The 16,209-nt window shown below is 35.7% G+C and overlaps 1 protein-coding gene and 1 long non-coding RNA gene across 5 annotated transcripts in view; one reads left to right on the top strand and one right to left on the bottom strand.

The window, feature by feature from the left end:
• LOC131524152 (voltage-dependent calcium channel subunit alpha-2/delta-1) overlaps positions 1 to 16,209 on the bottom strand; it is a 139,044-nt gene that overhangs the window by 73,540 nt on the left and 49,295 nt on the right. For all 4 annotated transcript variants that reach the window (XM_058750945.1, XM_058750946.1, XM_058750944.1 and 1 more), the window contains 3 exons: positions 12,503 to 12,562; positions 9,363 to 9,398; positions 7,413 to 7,545 (listed from right to left, as the gene is read on the bottom strand). In XM_058750945.1, the coding sequence (XP_058606928.1) occupies positions 7,413 to 7,545; positions 9,363 to 9,398; positions 12,503 to 12,562 (229 nt within the window). The remainder of the gene's footprint in view (positions 1 to 7,412; positions 7,546 to 9,362; positions 9,399 to 12,502; positions 12,563 to 16,209) is intronic.
• On the top strand, positions 5,354 to 16,169 carry LOC131524155 (uncharacterized). Its single transcript, XR_009266931.1, has 5 exons — positions 5,354 to 5,718; positions 7,503 to 7,575; positions 10,808 to 10,848; positions 11,351 to 11,468; positions 15,175 to 16,169. It is a non-coding gene; the product is annotated as an uncharacterized LOC131524155 (long non-coding RNA).

The following is a 16,209-nucleotide window of genomic DNA, read 5'->3' as shown; positions in this document are numbered from 1 at the left end:
AACTGATCAGGTTATGTTTGAATTGAATTGCAGATATTATAGTATGTGCAAATACTGACATAATCAGAATTATACTTTGTCCGACGAAAATGTGAGCTGTGCAAAACCAATGCTAGGGTGTCTATCTGCCATCTATCTATCCATCCATCCATTCATCTGTCCACCTACTTATCTATCTGTGCCCATCCATTCATTAATTTATCTACCCATCTAACTATCTGTCCACCTATCAATTTATACATCCATTCATCTATCTATCTACCTATCTATCTGTTCATTCATCTATATATTTGCCTACCTAACCTTCTATTCATTCATCATCCATCTATGCATCGACCGCTCCATCTATCTGTCCATCTGTTCATCCATCCATCTACTGCTCCATCTATCAGTCCATCTATTGAACCATCTGTTCATCCATTCATTCATCCATCCATCCATCCATCCATCCACCTACCACTTCATCTATCTGTCCATCTATCAATCCATCTGTACATCCATCCATCCAATTTATCTATCTATCCATCTATTAATCTACTGTATACCTATCTCTATGAATCTTATCCATCCATCCATCCATTTGTCCACATATCTATCCATTCATCTATTATGCATTATCCATTTATATGCCCATGCATCCATCCATCCATCTATTAATCTGTCTGCCCATGCATCTATCCATCCCTCCATCTATCAAATTTGTATATCGTTCCATATATTAATCTATAATACCCATCTATGCATCTATCCATCGATCCATTTGTCCACCTATCTATCCATTCATCTATCATCCATTACCCATCTATATGTCAATGCATTCATCCATCTATCCATCCATCACACTCTGTCCATCAATCCACCCATCTACCTATCCATCCATCCATCTGTCCATCTATCAATCCACCCACCCATCTATCCATCCATCTATCATCCATCTATCCATTCGTGCGTCCGTCCACCTATCCATTCCCATCTATGCATCTACCGTTCCATCTATCTGTCCATCTATCAATCCATCTGTTCATCCATCCATCTACTGCTCCGTCTATCAGTCCATCTATTGAACCATCTGTTCGTCCATTCATCCATCCATCATCTACCCATTAGGGGTGGGATAAAAAAATCGATTCACCTATCGCGATTCTTTTTAAAACGATTTAAAAATCGATTGGTTTACCTCAGAATCGATTTTTATTTCATTATTTTATTTTTCCTAAGAGGTGGTGGGGAGAAGTTAGCGCTTTGTAATTCCAACAGAGGGCGAAATGTATGTATGTTTGGTTGAATTGGAGCAGCACCGCGCAGGCGAGCGTTGTATGACATCAAAGTACCGCGAGAGCGAATCGAAAGCATGCAGAGACGTCTGTTCTCTGTAGCTCTCGCGATGCTTTGATGTCATACAACGATCGTTCTGCGTGCACAGTGCTGCTGCAGATGACGTCATATACGTTTAAAGCCGGCGCGAGTAAGCATATATTAAGTGTATCATTCAACTTTTCCCCATGGTCTAGAGTTAAAAACAAATAACAAAAATCACAACACATAGCAATATGGAATCGCAATACTTGTAGAATCAAAATTCTTAAAAAAATCGCAATACATATTGTATCGGCACCCAAGTATCGTGATAGTATCGAATTGGGAGGTAGGTGTATCGTTCCATCCCTACTACCCATCCATGCATCTACCGCTTCATCTATCTGTCCATCTATCAATCCATCTGTACATCCATCCATCCAATTTATCTGTCTATCCATCTATTAATCTGCCTGCCCATCTATGCATCTATCAGCCCTCCATCTATCCAATTTGTCTATCTATCCATCTATTGATCTACTGTATAATAACTAATCTCTATGCATTTTATCCATCCATCTGTCCACATATCTATCCTTTCATCTATTATCCATTACCCATCTATATCCCCATATCTATCAATCCACCCATCTACCCATCTATCCATCTATCTATCTATCTATCTATCCACCCATGCAAGTTTTATTAAACCATTAAAATATGAAGAACATGTTATACTGGGAAAAGGAAAACACTAAACTTGCTTAAGGTATTTAACTGTCAAAATGATTTGGCAAAAAAAGCAACCACAGGTTATCATGGAACATGGGTTATATTTTACAATGCAAAAAATACATAGAAAAACAAAAAGCTCCCAGAAAAAGCAGTATACATTGACTACAATATAATCAGTTATTAATATTTCATTGGTTCTCCCTTGTATCTGAATAGCAGCCATTCTCATGCTCATTCCTCATTAAGCATGTTTCCTCATGTTATCACAAATGAAACAATTAATAGGCAAAGCACATACACTCTCCAAACACCACTATGCAATATGCTTAGAAAACCCACATCAACATAATACCAACTTGTTTGAATAAAGGGGTGAAGATATCAATTTGCCGGACATCTTTGGCCACAAAGTTCAACACTTCTACACAAGTTTAAAATGTTTTATAGACTAAAATTAGCCCATTAGCCCTTTTTGATGGAAGGATGAAACACAAACACTACAACTTTTTAAAAACGTGCGGTTTGTTTCAATCAAACACAAACTAAAATCAAATTCACACCGCTCACATGCTCTCTACAGTACATTTTGCCTTTTGACAGCCATGCTCTGTTTGATGGTCAATGTTATTTTTTCTAATAACATCAAATATGAAAAAAACTTTTTTTTTCATATTTCAATTATTTTTTTATTTTTTTATTTTTTTCCCATGAGCAGTAACATATAACAATACTCCAAAGTATTGATTATTTCCTAAACCTCCACTTATATTACATCAATCCTTTTGGATGTGAAGGAGGGGAAATTGGCCAGCACCCATTGTGAGTTGTCTGTCTTAATCATGGTTAAGTTATTCTTGATGTTAGCTGACTGTGGCAGAGGGGGGTCACCCACCCTCTTCTATAGCGACCCCTAAACGATGTACTACTTTATCCACGAAAATCCAATTTTCTCCCCGGCGGGAGCAACAGATCTGTGTTATTTTTGTGTCTATGTGTGTGTGCTGGAGGGTCCAGGTTATTTGTGGTCTCTGAGTGTTTGATAGAGGTTGATGTGTGCAAACTTTGCTTTTAGAGTCGCTAGAGAAAAGCCACTAGGTTCTCACTGCCTTACATAGAGTCAACAACCTCTGGAATTAATGGACATATAGACACTTCAGTAATATTGGACATTACTCACACACAACTGTGTTTCAGCACAGAGTATGAGAGGGTCTGTCACCAGCTCAATTCTACACACGTACTATGTTTCCTCCTGGCGCAAGGTCAGGTCAGACCCAAGACCACAGCAATTATAGCTCTACCCTTCTCGCCTTCCATCTATGTCTCTTTCTGTCACTTGGTTATTTTCCCTCTCGCCCACTATAAAATATAAAAGTTTAAAGGAATAGTTCACAAAAAATGTGAATTCTACTATCATTTAGAAAGAATTATTTTGCAAATTGTCCTGACCATCTCATCCATACAATGAACTTTAAGGGTAAAGAGGCCTAGCAAAACTAGTCCATATGACTTCTGCAAAGCCATATAACAGCTTTGTTTGAGGACCAGATCAATCATTATTCTGTGCAAATCATCTGCAATAGCTTAAAATCTTATTCACATTTGTGAATTACAGTAATTTCTTAAGAATAATTATATACTGTATATACAGTGCGGAAGATATTGGCAACATTTCAACTGTAGTAAGTCAGTCTGGTCACTAGTAACATACTTCGGGAAAGTATTGTATAAGGCAAGTTATTGGCAACATATATTTAGTCAGTTTGAGTAAATTATTCATTTACTGTAAACATTAATTTGAATAAATTATTGGACTTCGTTTTGTCCTGTGAGGTAAATTTGCAGATGGTCCCTAAAGCAGCCTGGGCGAATATGCAGCGAATATCAAACCTCAAACTACCACACTTGGTTTTCTATGGGAGAAAAAAAAATGGTTTGGTGAAACTTTGTGGGTTGTGGGCTCATATTCTGGGCTAATCTGCTTAAATGTACATAATTTTCAGTAATATATTTTATTAATTAGATGCCGAATTTAATCATTTATTATCACTGTCTTGAGGCAATAAACCACGTTAAGTGTTTTCTTTATGGGAAATGTTTAACGTGCAGTTTTGCGCTTTCTGTAACTTGCGTTCATATCTGCCTGTATATAGTTTGCATTATCAGTAAGATCTGAGTTTGGTCTTTTAATAGATGTCATTGCGTTAGTGCACTGAGTTTTCTTTAACAACAGGGAAACAGAGTGAAACCTTGCACGTTCGTTCATATTCTGTATCTGCTTAACTGTCGATATAGTTTGCATCATCAATAAAGCGTTTTCTGAGATTTGAGGTCTTGTATCGCTGTATTAGTTCACTGAGGCGCATTACGCGTCGTTGGGGAATCCTGGAGTGTGATGTATGAGGGGAACCCCAGTATTTACAGCACAGCGTCACACAAGCCATGATACAAAGTTACAGAAACTAAGCAACCTAAAGCAATATATGTCTTCCTCAGATGTAATGTTAGTTCTGTACTTCAGCGTTGGGTAAAACAGCATTATAATCTCATTTGTGGTAGAGAAAGTTGCTTCCATGTAGGCTACGGGGAAACAGCGAAGATGTTGAATTAAACATACACAATACACGATCAGCTTTTCCACATGTTTATACTGGCCCGGACAATTAAAACTTCTACTTAGCGCTTGCTCCATTTCTGCAGATCAGCTTTTGTGGATGAATGACTTCATCCACTTGTTGCTTTGGTCTTCATTAACAGCTGCTTGCGCCACCTGCTGGTGAGAGACTGACAGCAGCTGGAGATCATGCATCGGTGCTCTACTGCTATTCCTGCAGCTCCCGGATGTGCAATGGTGAATTTTCTGCCGAATTTTAACCACTGAATTTGTGGAAGCGAATTTGGAAAGTGAAATAAAATTTGAAAAACCGAAATTTGCCTGTTGAATATTATACATGGTATTTTTAAACAAATTGAATATTTTGGAAATGAATTCTGGAAGGTGAATATGAATTATAGAATTTTTAATTATGAAAATGTGTGTGAAATATTTTGAATTGAAATATTCACAGCTTACATAAATTACCATATAAAATTTCAGGACCTAAAAATGCAAGCACTGGAAATACAAGGCATTCAAATGCAAGCACTGTTAATGCAATGCATTATTTTTTCAGTTAGTGCTATTCAACATGCTTTTTTGTTTCAAAGACATATGGCATTATTTTTCTTCCATAAATAACAGAACCATGAGCTGCTAGCATGTAAAAGAATACAGTTCTGCATATCACTCTGTAACACGTAGCACATTAAACCCGGGACACACCAAGCCGACGGTCGGCCGTCGTGAGTGTCTGTCGGGTTAGTTTGTTTGGTGTGTTCCACTCGTCGGCTCTCATCGGTCTCACGTTGGTGGAAGTTTTCCCGATTTGACATGTTTAATTGGCATCGGAGCCTTCAGGACTGTCGGCGACAGGGAGAGCTGGATGTTCAGTTTAGCGAACGAGTCAGTGCAGGAGTATCAAAGCGAAAGTGATGAAAATGGGCAAGTAAATTGAAGGCGACACAGACAGAAGGCTGTTTTTTGACGTTACATGATCTTACCCAAGCATTTTAATATGCGAATGTTTTCATAACAACATGAGCCGCTTAAAATAATGAAAGTTATCTACATTACTGATATTCAAAATGGTAAGCAAGCGCTGCTTTGTTCACATTTTGTATATATGCATTTATCTCGTATATCTTTGTTTCGGTTTCTCCTTTTGAATGACGACTATTTATTATTGATAGCTACTGATATAGACAGCTAATTCCTCTCATGCAGGCACAGAGCGCACGTGTATAGTTTGCAGTCGGCTGTAGTCTGTGCGGTGTGTGTTCACGTGCAACTTTTTGGTCCGACGCTGCCAACGCGAGGTGACAACACTGTCGACTTTCGTTGCCACTAGTTCTTTGAAGTCGGCTTTGTGTGTCCCGGCTTTTAGACTATATATTTGTGTAAATAAATTTAAGCATTTCCAATTTGCTAATTGCAATAAGCCGTATTGCACTGGCACGTAACACCGTTTCATATACTTGACAAGGCCAATTTTCACATACGCAAGGCTTGCCTGGTGTTAATTTTTAAACCTTTTGAGATGCTAAGAATGCTAGATGGTGAAGTGCTGTCAAACAGTATCCATGCATGAAATAACTCAATTTAAGCCATTAAAATGCATATGGATATGAAGGAATAACTTTGCAGAATATGTGGGAATCCCTTAGTCTTTAGCTGCCAATAATATTTTCTTTAAATTACAAAATTAACAGACATTAATAACCAACAGGCTCTTCTATTTACAAAAAAAAAAAAAAAATGGTATATCTTTAGTTGGACCTCAGCACTACTTCTGCACAATTTAAGTGCATTAAGCACAAAATTAGTTGTTCCAGACTTTAAGTATACCAGTTTAGTATACCAAAAGTAAAATTGCAGGGTATTTTTATTAAGCACATCAATATATAAATGTATGTATTTATTTCAAATACATTTTAGTATCTGTGATCACAAGCACAGATAACCAGATGAAACAACCCTACCCAAAAAGCCTAAATGACTCACACATAAAATTAGAAATGGCAATATAGGATTAGGAAATGACTCACAGATAATTGCATAAAATGGTATACAATTACAAGACAAGCGACGAGGAAACTCCCTTCTTAAATTACAGGGGCAGCCACCTCTGTCAGCATGTGTTGGAAAGATTTGGAAACAGCGCTAAGAGACCGAAGCATCACTTTATCTCTAAAGTGATTCAGTATTCTGTATTTAAAAAGAAGGCAAACTCATTCGCCATATAACATTATGCTTACCGCAGAGCACATCTGTCTGACCTGATGTCATTTCAAATACCCCACTACTCTGTTTACCAAAGGGCACAATGGCCAAAGTAATTACCTGAATTTATTTGTCTTCCATTTGTGTGCGAGTGTGTATGACAAGGTCAATAGGGAAGATCCGTCTAACACCAAAGAGCCAGACGCTATCCCAGCAGGCCAACGGAGACTCTATGGCTTGGCCAGCCTACTATCCCCGCTTAAAAATCATTGTGAAATTTAGTTTAAATAGATGCACATGCATACCGTGGGCTTATCCAAACAAGTGCACCTGCACTTATTTCAACAAAAGTTTCCCCAGAGAGTCTTTGCTGTCAAATGGATTCTATAATTCTCCGCCAAAAGCTCTTCCAAAGACACACTTATACTCCGTTCTATAACTGACATCCAAAGCAATCAGCAGCAGAGCGTCTCATCAAATTCCCAGCAGTGGATAATATGTTACGGCGGAGCAGGCAGAGCGCTATGGAAGCGTGTCTGTGGGGGGTGGGGGAGTTACTTACAGCCGTCATATATGTCCGTGGGGATATGCACTGCTGTATGGTTGTAGGAGGTGAGGCGGTTTTTGAATGACGGGTCTTCTTTAAATTCAGGTCTGATCCGGTTTTTCCTCCCTTCTGTTTCATTGGCTTCAAGCTGGAAGAGAAATAACAGCAATCAACTCTGGTATGGTATTATTTCAATTAAATGCTGTAATTTCTGAACTTTGTTCATTAAAAAAAAAGAAATGTACTGGGCAACGATTAATCGCGATTAATAGCATCCAAAATGAAAAAGTGTTTGTGTACATAATATATGTGTGTGTACTGTGTATAAATATTATGTATGCATGCATGTATATATTTAAGAAGAAATATGTTATATTTATATATTAAATATATTTATATATAACTTATATGAATATAAATATATACATGTAAATATTTTCAAAATATATACTGTATGTGAGTGTCTTTATATATACATAATAAACAAACACAGTACACACATATATATTATATAAACAAAAACTTTTATTTTGGATGCAATTAATCGCGATTAATCATTGCCCAGCACTAAAAAAAAAAAAAAATGTATCAACATTTCAGCAACATATTGAGGAACTCTTTTCAACACTGATAATAATGAGATATGTTTCTTAAGCACCAAATCAGCATATTAAATTTCAGCTTTGCCAACACAGAAATAAATGACATTTTAAAATATATTAAGTTTTTATTAAAATATTTATTTTAAATTTAAATAATATTTCACAAAATTACTGTTTTTTAATGTGTTTTGATCAAATAAATGCAAGCTTGATTAGCATAAGATACTTATTTCAATGGTGTATTCACAGAAAAATCAGGGGGGAAAAAAGAAGAAAATTCTGTTATCAATTACTCATTTCAAACGATCTACATTGAATGAAGAGACTGAAGTTTTCAGGCATCATTAAAGGATATAAAAACACCATTAAGGTATCATAAGAGGTCCATACAATTCAAACATCAAATTTCATGTCTCCTGAAGCCATACAATAGTTTGTGTGACAACAGACCAAAATTAGTTAAAAGTTACAATGATATTCTTCTCTTTTAGTCAGCTATTAACCACTGTAACTTTATTCAGTAAGAGATTTGAGAACTCAAGCTGACTGGCTCCGTCAACTGGATAGCGGTTGATTCACTGAAGAGATTAGTCTCAAAAGAACTATTCATTCACAAAATTAAGTAATCTTTTGTGTTCCACAGAAGAAAAAGTCATGGGTTTTGAACAACGTGGATGAGTAAATAACAATTTTCATTTTTGGGTGAACTATCCCTTTAATATTAGTTTGTGCACAAATGCAAGATGTACACAACATTGCCATAATTCACTGAACATTTGTTTTACACAAAATATGCATGAAATATAATCTTCATTTTTATTTAACCTGTCTGATAGATTAGTTGGTCACTAATCAAATCCCAATGAAATCTCCTTTATTCAAATTAATACATGCAATTTGAAATGTCAATCTCAAAATAAATCTCTAGCCAATTAATCTATCAATATAATCATCTTATTATTCTTTGCACTGCAGGTACTGTATCTATTCCAAACTAGTGCTTTGCACATTGATGAATAAAACCTCATTTTCTCTATATGTTCCTCCTGCTTTGCTTTCCGTCTTGTATTTTACACACTAGTGCACACGCTCCCACCATGTGTTTTACACAGACTCATCCTAATTGGCAGCTGAGATGTATGGCACACAGTGAGTGTGTATCCGCCAGCCGAGTCTGTGTCAACTGAGAAGATATATTATCATCATATCTTGACTGCCTGAAATAACTCACACATAAGCTCACTAACGCATGATCATAACTGGACAGAAGAGCTCACGGTATTCATGTTTGATATAGTATCTGCGCTCGGAAAAAAACGCTGAGCGTGTCTGTGTGCAGAAGAGTCTTGAATTATATACTCACATTATCCTTGGCATTAAAGTAAACTATATCATCCTCCTGCAGAGAAAGATAAAAAAAAATATGATAATTAAAAGAAAGGAACATTTTTCAGGCAAGGATGTAAAACCACCATTAAGATATCAAAGTGGTCCAAACAACTCCTCGGTTATATTTCATGTCTCCTGAAACCATACAATATTCTTCCCCATTAGTGAGCTCTTAAGCACTGAAATTTTTTTTAAATAAAAATAATTAAATTAAATTAAATTAAATTAAATTAAATTAAATTAAATTAAATTAAATTAAATTAAATTATTAAATTAAATTAAATTAAATTAAATTAAATTAAATTAAATTAAATTAAATTAAATTAAATTAAATTAAATTAAATTAATAAAATAAAATAAAATAAAATAAAATAAAATAAAATAAAATAAAATACCAGCCCAGATCTTTTAACCCCTACAGTATGACTGTGATCTGTCCTCAGAAAACCTACCCATCATGCAAATCAGTGGCGGTATCACTGTACTAAGCCAAGTATGCATACAGCATATGTTCCACAGATCTGAACTGTCATACATTTGCTTTATAGCAAGTGTGAAATGCATTAAGGAGAGCTAAATAAAGCTTGGTCATGCCAGGTTTTGCAGCAAGTGGTCAGGATAACCTGCTGATGTTAAACCGCTCTGGGCCTTCAGTGCTGTTGGGGTCAGGCATTTTTCGTCATTCACAGCATATGGTGGGTGTGTGTGCGTGCATGTGTGTGTCTACAGTAAAAATAAATCCGCGGGAGAAATGCAGAATGTGTATTCAGTGAAATCAAATCTTCGGACATCTGCAGGGAGTGTGGGAAGTGAAATTAGATCCATTAAGCTGCAACGCATTCCCTCACTTAAACACAAACTCACATACACACAGAGGAAAAACACTCTGGCCATTGGTACAATCAGATTATTTATTTATTTGTCAATTTATTCACTTGTTTGCATTTAATTGAATGGCACATGATTTCATTTAACTAAACGAAGAGGTCTAACACACCAAAGCATTTAGCAGTGAAACCGAGCGGAGGTATTATCAATTTCAAAAGCATCTCCTGCCTGCAGTCTTCATTTGGAATGATCTAATTACAAATCTGCATAACACTTCAGAATTTATTCTTGTGATCAAGTAAGTCATCTAAGATGCCTACCATTGCCTTAAATAAATTTTAATGTGCAGGATGCAAACTAATGCTATTATTTTTAACTGAATACAACTGTTAAAGTATTAAGAAATTAAAAATCTATCATTATTTATGTACCTTCATGTCATTCCAAACCCATATTACTGACTTTCATCTGTGGAATGCTAAAGAATATATTTTGAAGAATGTTTATTAAAGAATGAATTGATTTCTATTGTTTGGACCAAAAAAAAAAAAAACTAAGGTATTTCTCAAAATATCCTCTTTTATGTTGCAGAGAAGGGGATAAAAGTCACGCAGGTTTGGAACAACATAAGAGTAAGTGAATAATTAAAGAATTTTAATTTTTGGGTGAACTATATATTTAAAGGTTGGATAGTTTTGGGGTGTTTTTGCATGTTTGTAATAAACAAATCCAACCTTAAGACATTTTTAACTTCAAACCATTATTTACATCTAAAATACAAGTCCTCTCTACATAATATTGCTTTCTGCAGTAAAAAAAAAAAGTTGTCTCATCTGAATCAGGAGAGAAATATGCACAGATCAAACACAGTTTGACAATCTAAAACAGTTCAAAACCAATAAATTGGATTTTGATGTGAGAGGGCAACAGGGGGATGGACTTTTTTTTGGAAAAACAAAAATGGATGAAGGGTTACTAAGGATTGTGGACTCATATTTTGGCCAGAAAAAACATTTAAATAATTAATTTAAAACGCCTTAATGATGGATGTTTCTTACAAACACACAGCTTTTTACCTCACATGATATAACTGATGGGCTAGACTCATGTTGTTGTGTTGTGATATTTTGTCAGCTGCTTGGACTCTCATTCTGACGGCACCCATTTACTGCAGAGGATCCATCAGTGAGAAAGTGATCTAAATCTGTTCCCGTGAAGAAATAAACTCATTGACATTCTAGATGGCCTGAGAGTGAGTAAATATTCAGCAACTTTTCTTTTTTTTTTTTTTTTGTGTGAACTATCTCTTTACGTCAGGATAAGCAATCTGATTGGCTGAAAGGTCACAGAACCATGCTCTTATGCGTGTTACTTAGACCACCATAGTTGCATAGTAACAAATCACTTACGAGTAGAGATGGTTGACTAGTCGTCCAGCAGCCAGCTAGTTGATTAGGGAGATTGGGCAGTTAATGTTGATATTTTTAGCAGCAGTGTTTTAATGAGCATGCCATGACTGTTGCACGGTAAAATTCTCCACCAGAAAAGTCTTTAAATTCATGCCCTTTAAAGCACCACGCTACAGCTAGACGCACTAAGACAGATGTCTTTGGCCTTTGCATTGCATCTCGCACTGCTTTTGAGCATGTCAGTTTAAAAATAGTCAAATGTCTATGTCTTGAAACCCTTGCATTCTATTTGATCTATTTGTTTTTGAATGCAATAATGTGTCTTATGTAAACAATATCCCAAAAAGGCGTGATGCATGGCATATTCAATTTATTTTATTTGAAATGTGTAGTATTTGGCTGCTCATGGTGATTCATTGTAAATGGCTAATTCCTTGTGTGAACCAGTAACCTCACAATAACCAGCCCTGAGTTTATTTGAATTAATTTGGATTTAGATTTGCAAGATTGATAAAGGAATGAAAATTCTACCATCATTTATTCACCCTTAAGTCATTCCAAATCTATATGACCTTCTTTTCTTCAATATAGCACAGAAAGGGAAATATTGTGAAAAAAAAATTCTTTGTCAATTGTTGTTCAGACCCCAAAGATCTTCAAAATACCGTCTGTGTTGGTTTGAAACAACATAAATGTGAGTAAATCATGACAGAATTTCCATTATCCCTTTAACGTCTATTCTTGTAAAGTCGCTTTATGTCCTTTAAAAGGGCAATACAAATAAAACTGGCTTGAGTTGATTTGAAACCTTAAATCAAATAGAATAACTCTATATGCACCTTGTAAATATTTAGTACACACTTGTAGAAACACTTACTTCAAATTCATCTTTCCATTGATGCTCCATTTGGAAATTCTCTGCTGCAGTTGCCAAAGTCTATAAAAAGAACAAGAGAAAGTAAATCATTTTAATTAGTTTAAGCACTGCATCAAAGTATCTGTGATCATGATCAAAGCAACTCTGATAATGAGATAGTACATTAAATGCAACTGTAAAGCAACATTATATAGCCCTACTGGATATGTAAAGTTTGGACATGTAAAAAAAGACTAAATGTGTGACTATACACAGACCTTAATGATCAAAACAACCGAACAAATGAACTGCAAATGGAGATAGATACTAGTCATGTAACATAGAAACTAATATAGAACTGCTGTGTGCATTGTTCCAAAACTCAAGACATCATCTCTAAATTCTCATAAAGAAGAAACAAAACAATTCTGTTCTAGCAGCCTTGGTTCTGGCCCGAAAGGTGACACCAAACAAACATGCGGGCAAGAGGTCTGACAGGATGGTGGGTTCTGTTTAAGAAAAGGGCAGAAGAGAACAGAATAGAACGAAACATTCAGGTCTTTGTTCTGTCACCCGGAGCTCTCTGCAGCTCAACCCCCGCAACACACGCAGACTGAGAGTCTTCCCTGAAGGAAACGCTACTGTAACACGGTGTGACATTTCCAGAACAAAGAAGAGGATTCATGAGTTCTCACTCTTTGACACATAAAATATTTCAGAATATATGTTGGGATTTTTACAACTTGGACAGAACAGGAAGAATTCTGGCACTATTGTCAGTTACACACGACCATGGTTAACATAAATCAGCAAATGTATAACTCAAGAGAAAAAATATCCTTTTCAGTGCTGTGCAGAATATATGGAATTTTTTGAGAAAAACTAAATGACTACATTCTTCAGCAGCAACAAAACACATTTTTCTATATAATGTAGCGTGACACAATCACTTACAATAGTGTGTAATATTACACTCTGCAGCCCTGCAGAGTGTAATAATCAATCTAGTATGTCATGCTGAATTGTTATAATAAATTTCACTTAAATAAACAAATGAATAAAATCAGTTGTTTATATTAAATACATAAATATATATATATATATATATATATATTTAAAAATAAATTAAACTAAAATACAATTATTCATTTATTTTTAAACAAAAATAAAAGCTATTTATTTACTCTAAGTAAATTAATACAAAATTCTAAAATAAATTAAATACAACAAAAATTCATCATTTTAAAATAATTAATTAATTAATTATAATTTTTATTTTATTTTAATTAAATGTTTTTATACATTTTTGCACTACCTTTAACACCACTATATGTAAACGTCCTACTTCTATTTTTATTTTTTATTTTTTTAAACCTGGCCACATGCTCACACTGTCTTTCATCAGCGTAGGATGAGTTTCTGAATACTGAACAAGTGTCAACATGTAAACACAGGCAGTCATATGCATGTGCATGGTTGTGATATTACAACTTGTAAAGCAAATGTTTCTGCAACTTAGTTTCAATAAAATGGTCAAGTTAGACAAGGGAGGAAGTTTCGGATTGTGCAATTTAAAGAGCCTGTCTACATAATACATCAAACTCTTATTTTAAAAGAGCAAAGAAAATGATATGACAAGAAGATGGAATCATATGAGCCTTATTTGCTTTAAAGGTCTCCCGGTTTGGGGCTTAGCTAAAGCTGATGTTCAGTAATGTGAGCTTCCCAACCCAGCATTTGCCTTAAATAAACAGGTCCATCAAACCTCAAAACCTGCCAACCAACACAGATACCTGAGATCATCAGATACTCTCTCAATAAAGCCACCACTGCTCTGAAATCCAACCCTTCATCTAGAACTTAGTACTGTATAATTGTGCAATGCCCCACTTCTGAACCCCAAAAAGTTGTGTAATTTTGTAAGACGGCAAATGTGGGCTTGTATGGTGGGAGCTAACGACTGCATTTCAGATTCAACTCGCTCCAGTCTGCAACACCTCTCACAGTTTCAACAAAAACTTTTACAACAATGACACCCATCACAGAGAAAAAAAAAGCCCTTCTATCCAGACACTATGGATGGTGTTCTTATAAACAGACGGGCACTCGCACACATTATTAGACACTCCAAAGCTGGAAGTCTGGGCTGAGATCCAGCAGTCTCTGCACCTCCTCTGCACAGTCTGGGAGAAACTAAAAATACACTGTTTCACACTCCAGCACGTACACATTTACACATGCACCCAGCGCTTGTTAAGCAGGATATGTAAGACTGCGTTCAGACTAACCTTACTCCTAAAATATGGCAGCATAATCAGAGAAATGCAAAACAGCAAGTCACTCTTCCTCGTGCAAACACACTACAATTATAACACACCGTCAGCGTGGCAAACAAGTCGATATATATCTATACGGCATCGACGGCATGCTGCTGCCATAACAACCGTTTCCAGGAGAGACTCATTAGTGGCCTGTGGTCATTAGAGGTCCTCAAGGAGTAAAGGTTCATGGAGTTCATAATGGAAACTAAGACTGAAGTATTTCTGCTGCTCATTATAGAGAATAATCAATTACGTACAATAGAGATAATGAAAGACGGAGGGTGAGAGTTTCATTCATTCAGATGTTTCCTGGCAAAAATAAAGGCAGGCAAAGGTTGAGAGTTGAACTGATGTGAACTCTAATTTCTGCAGCCTCTCAGCAAGAAGACATCATCTTCAGATGACACCTAGGCTATGTAACGAATAAAAAAACCACAGGAGACACCCATTACTGCAGGTAACACGCAAACGCTATTTACAAGTGACATCAATAAAAAAAGGGGGGGAAGAGGGAAAAAAGAAAAAAATTGAAAAAAGAAGGAAAAAAAGAGAAAGAAAAATGAAATGGATAAAAACAAAAAAGAAAATAAAAAAGTGAAGGAAGGCAAGAAAAAAAGAAACAAAAAACAAGAGAAAGAAAAGGAAAAAAAGAGAAAGAAAAGGAAAAGGAAAAAAAAAATTTACAGATTGTCCAATTATTTGATTAAAACACAGTTAAGACAATAATGTTATGATATCTTACAATAACATTTTTTATTTAAATCTATTTTTAAAATGTAATTTATTCCAGTAATAGCAAAGCAGAATTTCAGCAGCCATATCCCAGTCTTCAGTGTCAATGGAATCACTTTAGGTCTGAGGCAGACTTGATTCAACAGGCGGACCAAACCGTTCATGACAACCGCTCTAGTGACGCAAAGGCAATAAAGTGGCACAAAGTGTTGCAAGAACTAATGTGTTCTGTAAATCATGACCTTTGTGTGTAGGTGTGTTGAGAACTGACAGTCCCAGTAATAAACTACAGCCGGGTTTGCTTGTTCATCCGCTGCTACTTCACTCGCCTCCAATTCATCAAGCTGATTACAGTAACCACAGTGGAGTAAGTCAATAACCTCACAGGAGGTCCATCAATACCTTTACTCCACTTTAATCTCGCCAGACTGGAGAGAGAGAGCAGGAAAAAAGTGGAGCAAAAGAAAAAAACATTTAATTATAGACTGGTTAGTGTCAAAAAGTGCTCACTGGAATAACTAGTGAATCTCATATTAAAAACCGCATGCATATAATGTCCTGATAGGGTAAAAATCAGTGAAAATGTTATCATATGTGTGGAACATTTGTGTTATAGATATGAATGATACCTCAAATTGTGTGGCTTAAAGGGATAGTTAACCCAAAAATGAATTA

Source organism: Onychostoma macrolepis, chromosome 18 (assembly GCF_012432095.1).
Source record: "Onychostoma macrolepis isolate SWU-2019 chromosome 18, ASM1243209v1, whole genome shotgun sequence".
Taxonomy (NCBI): Eukaryota; Metazoa; Chordata; class Actinopteri; order Cypriniformes; family Cyprinidae; genus Onychostoma; species Onychostoma macrolepis.
Note: the sequence above shows the minus strand (reverse complement) of the source record. Positions and strands in the feature narration are given on the sequence as shown.